The sequence below is a fragment of the Gopherus flavomarginatus genome, chromosome 6 (genome assembly GCF_025201925.1).
Source record: "Gopherus flavomarginatus isolate rGopFla2 chromosome 6, rGopFla2.mat.asm, whole genome shotgun sequence".
NCBI classification, from domain to species: Eukaryota; Metazoa; Chordata; order Testudines; family Testudinidae; genus Gopherus; species Gopherus flavomarginatus.
The window spans coordinates 64,346,747-64,352,746 of NC_066622.1; the positions used below are offsets into that span (position 1 = coordinate 64,346,747).

The 6,000-nt window shown below is 39.8% G+C and overlaps 1 protein-coding gene across 1 annotated transcript in view; it reads left to right on the forward strand.

Moving 5' to 3' along the window:
- HELLS (helicase, lymphoid specific) overlaps nucleotides 1–5,773 on the forward strand; it is a 43,730-nt gene extending 37,957 nt beyond the window's left edge. The window contains exons 20-22 of the mRNA XM_050960102.1: nucleotides 4,094–4,190; nucleotides 4,421–4,497; nucleotides 5,203–5,773. Coding sequence (XP_050816059.1) covers nucleotides 4,094–4,190; nucleotides 4,421–4,497; nucleotides 5,203–5,300 — 272 coding nt within the window. The 3' untranslated portion in view covers nucleotides 5,301–5,773. The remainder of the gene's footprint in view (nucleotides 1–4,093; nucleotides 4,191–4,420; nucleotides 4,498–5,202) is intronic.
- Nucleotides 5,774–6,000: the final 227 nt, after the last annotated feature.

A 6,000-nucleotide genomic window follows, 5' to 3' on the forward strand; every position in this document is an offset into this window, starting at 1 on the left:
ATCTTGTCTGACAATGTTCAAATCAGCAGAATTTGTACCTCCTATAGATCTATATTCAGTCCCTACTGGGATTTTCTGTAGCATCTGGTCCAGATGACCAGTCTTGTAGTCACAGAATCACGGCTACCGCAGGACCCTGCCTACAGAAACTATCCAAAAATTACAATTTAAAGTAATTTCTGTAATAAAATAACCCTGGTAAAATAGTTTTTAGAGCACTATGTTCTGAAATCGTCTCATTTTGTATGCAACACAATCTAATAATTTACTTGCTGCTGTTTTGACTTCCTAGTTAGTAATCTCTGCACAACTCAAGTAACAAATGGCTGGTTGGTTGGAACTATTTCCCTCTCATCGTTACTGGTGAAGGCATATGGATTGGGCACCGTAATAAATCTTCGCTATAATTATTCTGTTGATCAAATTTTAACAATCCTGCACTCTGGCCTTTTTCATAAGCACTAAATCCACCGAAAGAGAAAGTTGTCTATAAAGAAGTTTTTATAATCTGGTGGGCCTCTGACAGTAGCCTGTACTTTAAACTTCAGAGGAAGGTAAGGACTTCCCATAATACACCAAAAGTTGTATGTTGGGGTGGGGACAAGGGAGAATGAGAGAATTAAATTGCTTGGTGTGATGTTCATCAAACTGTAGCTCATAGGTTACTGCTAATTTTTGGGTGATATTTGCCAGTCTTGAATTAATGATGCTGATGAGGTTCAACAAGAAGAAGTGCAGAGTCCTGCACTTAGGACGGAAGAATCCCATGCAAGAATCCCAGTTCTGCAGAAAAAGACGTGGGGATTACAGTGGATGAGAAGCTGGATATGAGTCAGCAGTGTGCCCTTGTTGCCAAGAAGACTAACGGCATATTGGGCTGCATTAGTAGGAGCATTGCCAGCAGATCGAGGGAAGTGATTATTCCCCTCGATTTGGCACTGGTGAGGCCACATCTGGAGTATTGTGTCCAGTTTTGTGCTCCCCACTACAGAAGGGATGTGGATAGATTGGAGAGAGTTCAGTGGAGGGCAAGGAAAATGGGGCTGGGGCACATGATTTATGAGGAGAGGCTGAGGGAACTGGGATTATTTAGTCTGCAGAAGAGCAGTGAGGGGAGATTTGATAGCAGCCTTCAGCTACCTGAAATGAGGCTCTAAAGAGGATTGTGCTAGGCTGTTCTCATTGGTGGCAGATGACAGAACAAGAAGCAATGGTCTCAAGTTGCAGTGAGGGAGGTCTAGATTGGATATTAGGAAAAACTGTTTCACTAGGAGGGTGGTGAAGCACTAGGATGTATTATCTATGGAGTGGTGGAATCTCCATCCTTGGCTTTGCCAAGCCAGGCCTTAAAAACCTCCCTGTCCTGGATGATTTAGTTGGGGTTGGTCCTGCTTTGAGCAGGGGGGTTGCACTAGATGACCTCCTGAGGTCTCTTTGAACCTTAATCTTCTATGATTTTATGCTCTGATTTTTTAGCCTGGTCTGTTTTTTATACTCCACTTACATCATGGTGATACCTAGCCAGGGCTGTAAACAGAGCGGGGCAGCTGTCCGAGTAGAAAAATGGGGTGATGTTGGAGGAGGGGAGTGGTATAGGGGGGCATATGCCTCCCCATAGATTTCTGACTTCCATTTAGCATGGAACTTTTCAAACTATGAAGAGTGCTCTCCTTAGTTTGAAAACAGTTACCTTTTGGTTGCTTGGAAACCAGTGGGAACCACCCGGCCCGCTCTTCCCTCTCCCCCGAAGGAGTGCAGCCTCTGTCCACAGAGCTTAGCTGCCATGAGATGCTCTCAGAAGCACTTGCTGCTGCCCTTGCACTCCTCAGGGCAGAGTAGTGGTGGGGTGAGTGCCTCAGAGAGGTAAGAGCAGGCTGGGTGGCTCCCACCAGCGTCAAAGCAACCAGAAGGCAACGGTTTTCAAACTGTGATGGGCACTTGTCATCGTGACCCTCACATCTCCCACCCACACTGCCCCATATTTCTGTTCCTGTGGTTTTGCACCTGGGCGGCTACCCCTCTCAACCTGCCCTGGTTATGGCTCTAGTATGCCAGCAAATTTCTTAGCTTTTATGACCTATTAAAATAGGAGAAAAAGCATCTCTCTCAGGAATTTCTTTGGTATAAATGCAACTGATCCAATTTGCAGATAAACTAAAATGGGAGGAGTAGTGCAAACAAAGGAAAAACTATATAATGACTTACCAAGATAAGGGACGTGAGCGCTTCAGGCAGCAAGGGAGTAGGAGGGATTGGGACTAATAGATGTAAAGTCCTGTACTAAAGGAGAAGAGAGACATGGCATGGGAAGTTTCAACTGAGCGGTCTGACCTATGGCATTAATGCAAATGTTTTTCTTCTTAATTATTTGCTAAACCTTGCTCTTCCCTGTAACTGAGTACTAGATTTTAAGCAGTGGTCTCTTCCAGGACCCCTCCGGTCAAAAGTCACTTTGGAAGTGGTTACAGAGGGCTGATGTAAGGCTTGCAACAAGGAGCTCCACTTAGATGCACTGGGGCAGGTGCAAATTACAAGCTTTGTGGCTCAATACAGGGGAAACTGGTTGAAATTCTATAGCCTGTTTTAGAGGAGGCCAGACTATAGATCTAATGGTCCCCTCTAGCCTTTTAAAAAAAGAAAAAATGAAAAGCACCTAAAGTTTGCAAGAGAAGGACTCTTATGAACATTGTCATGTGCATGGAACCTGTGCTTTGGTGGTATTTGAGGGGTAAAAGAGAAGTAGCTCCAGATTTGGAATTGGTTACAAATCAGCAGACCTTTCAGATCTTGACACATTTTGTTTTATCTTGTTTATATATATAATAAAAAACCCATAGGAAACATCATTTTTAAAAAAAGCTGCATGAAGAGAAGATTATGGTTAAGATCTCAAGTCAGGAAATCTCAAAGTAAAGTTATACATGCAAACTTATTTCTGCAAACTGTGTATATACATTGATCGTGTCTTTTTAAAATGATTACATACTGTTTCTCAATATTTCATGCAATTTTTTCTACATCTGAGAAGTACATTGTTAACCTGTAGCATATGTTAAGTACTAAAGCACTACAGGGAGAATTAACAATAACTTAGTGAGGTGCATGGTGGGGTTTGAAAGCAAGATCTTAGACATGACTGAGGAAAGAAAGAAATGCATAATGAGGGAGACAAGGATGGGCAGGTGCTTCAGTAAATGTAACAGAAGTTCAGGCAAGGTTGGGTGAGTCCAATGATAACAGAAAGCTGCGAGGCCTTCTGGGCATGTGTTGTGTTGTCCTTGGCTTTGACCTCATTCAACTATGGCCAATTAGAAGTAATCTTATACCATTTCTTGATAGACATTACTGATCCAAATGACACCTCTTCAATTAAACCTTCCAAGTCTCGCCTTTAGTCATACTTTGACTGAACCTATATCTCTTGTTTTTACAACACCAGTACATACTGTTGTCTGGAAGACTCCTCTTTTCCCATACTCCGATCTGAATTGGAAAACATCCAGATTTGGGTTCAAAAAGGTGTCTGGATGTTCTCATCTGAAGAAATGTGCTTGTTTTAAAAATGTTAATCAAAACAGTTATAGCTAATTCACTGATTGAGAGAAATACACCTCAATAAAATGGGCAGGATATCTTTCATTTATTCTCTATCTTGTAGTGATAATACTCCTCACTTTGTTTCAATCAGCAACATTGTAAACGGAACACACTTCGGCATCCACATCTAACTTTATTTGCAATGTTTTTACTGTAAGTAGAACTAATAGCTTTTCCACTGTGTGTGTGCATGTCAAATCAGTGTGTTGCAACCTTTTTTCTTTTTTTTTTTTTTTTTTTTTTTTGCGTGCCACAGTTAGAAAGTAAAGGCCTACATGAAAACTTTCATGCAGCTATGACTTTCACTATTTAATTTAGTCATCACAATTTAGGGCATGTTTGGTATATGTTTAGGCAACAAATCCAAGTATATCCAAGAATAGTTTCTTCCTCTCTCTTTCTGTGTTGGGTAAACAGCATACATTAGATGTCAGTTTGTAGAATTCATTGGTAATTTGGCAGCCTTTATATTCAAGAAAGGTTTCTCTTTTTATAGATCAGTTTAAAGGTGGTAAATCTGGGTTAATCCAAACAAAGGGCTGCTTGGATCCTAAGGAATTAATGGAATTACTGAAATCCAGGGACTATGAAAGGTATGTTAACTTCCAGATTTTGTTAGACCTGGGAGATGCAAATAAGAGTCTGTGGATCTCAACTACCTTGCCCTTCCGATATTGCTAAATGGAATGTGGATCTCTGCTATATGGAAGGGGGAGGTCCTGGGGAATTCTGGTATGGAAAAGCAGGGGGAGAGAAGGGGGTTCTTGTGTGGAAAAATGTTGAGAACTACAGTGTTTAAACTAAGATACTCTTATTTCTGTAGAGAGGTTAAAGGATCCAGAGAGAAAGTAATCAGTGACAAAGATTTACAGTTACTGCTGGATAGAAGTGACCTTATTGGTAAGTAAAAACTAATTTGGTTCTCTTTTCCTATTTGACAGTAAAATATGTAGAATTTTCCCCTTATGTTTTATATGTAAAAGCTGAGGAGAATTGCCAATGCCTTTATTTGCCCAAGAGCAGGGTCCCCACAGAAATTTCTAATCAAATTTTATGTCAGTATTCTATTCAAACAAAATGGATGTATGTGAAGTACCATTGTCTACTACTACATTGACATCTAGAGCTGGTCAGGAAGTCTAACAACTTTTTTTGGTCAGAAAATGCCAATTCATCAAAACTGAAATTGTTCCTGGGAAATGAAGGGTTGTTTTGGTAAATTTCCTGTTTTGAAAAATCTTTAAAATTGTCAAAACAGGACATTTTAAAAACAGGGGGTGGGGGGGGGCCTTGAAACAGCTTTTTATTATGAAACACAAGCTAATTATAGTAGTTTTTTTTATGAAGGTTAAATGAAACATTTTGAAATTATTGAAATGAAATGTTTCAATTGACCTCAACCAAAAAAGTCTCAGATTTTGTTGTTTTTCTCCTGATTTGGGATGGGGTAACCATTTCCTGCCCAATTCTATTGACAACTAACACTCAGCATGTTGTGTATTTCATTCAGCATCTGCTAGTAGGAGGAACAAGCTTCTTTCTCTGCACTGTTGTACTTTACACAATTTTGTTTAACCTTTTGCTTTTGTTTGTTTTTTCTCTTAGACCAAATGAAAAAGTCTGAATCAGTTGAAAAAGAAAAAGTGGGAGTGTTCAAGGTCCTAGAAGATTCTGAAGACTCCAATGCAGAATGTGTATTTTGAAGCGTGACTGGCTTCTAAAAGTACAGCCCAAACTTCTTGGGACTAACAGCAAAGCTTGTAAGGCCATCATTTACATATAGTGACTCTTGATTATGCGGATTTCCCCCCCCCCTCCCCCAAGCCTGGTTCAAATCTTTTTTTTTTTTCTTTCAGTGAGTTGTAACACATCAGGTAGCATACTTCATGATGTAGCATGCCTAAAAATTTCATGCCTGTGAAGCTTACATGAAGAATTACGAAAATGAACATGTTTCAGGTGCTTAGGTAGCTTGTGTGATCCAGTGACAAACACTGCCAGGTTTATACAAAATCTTCCTGTGGAAGTCTTGCGAATTTTTTTTTATTTTTCTCTCTAATTTGACCTGATGTGTCAATTATGATTTTATTGGGAAAGGGAAGACTGTCTAGTACATCTGTTTACAAACAATCGTGTAACTTCAGTTTTAAATTTTGCAAAATGTTTTACTAATTTGTCCATTTTGTCATGTGAATTTATTGGGGGTGGGGCAGCTTTCCATGTAAGAATATCTTGTTTAATCATGCCTCTTTCTGATCTGTGAAAGGTCCCTTGTAGGTGAAACTGGGGAAAGTGATAAAAGCTAAATACTTTTCAGTGCTTTATGTATAATATGCAACTTCCATATGTAACTTTTCCGTATTCTTAAAGTAATGGGCTAAAGCAATCACCTGAGACAGCATG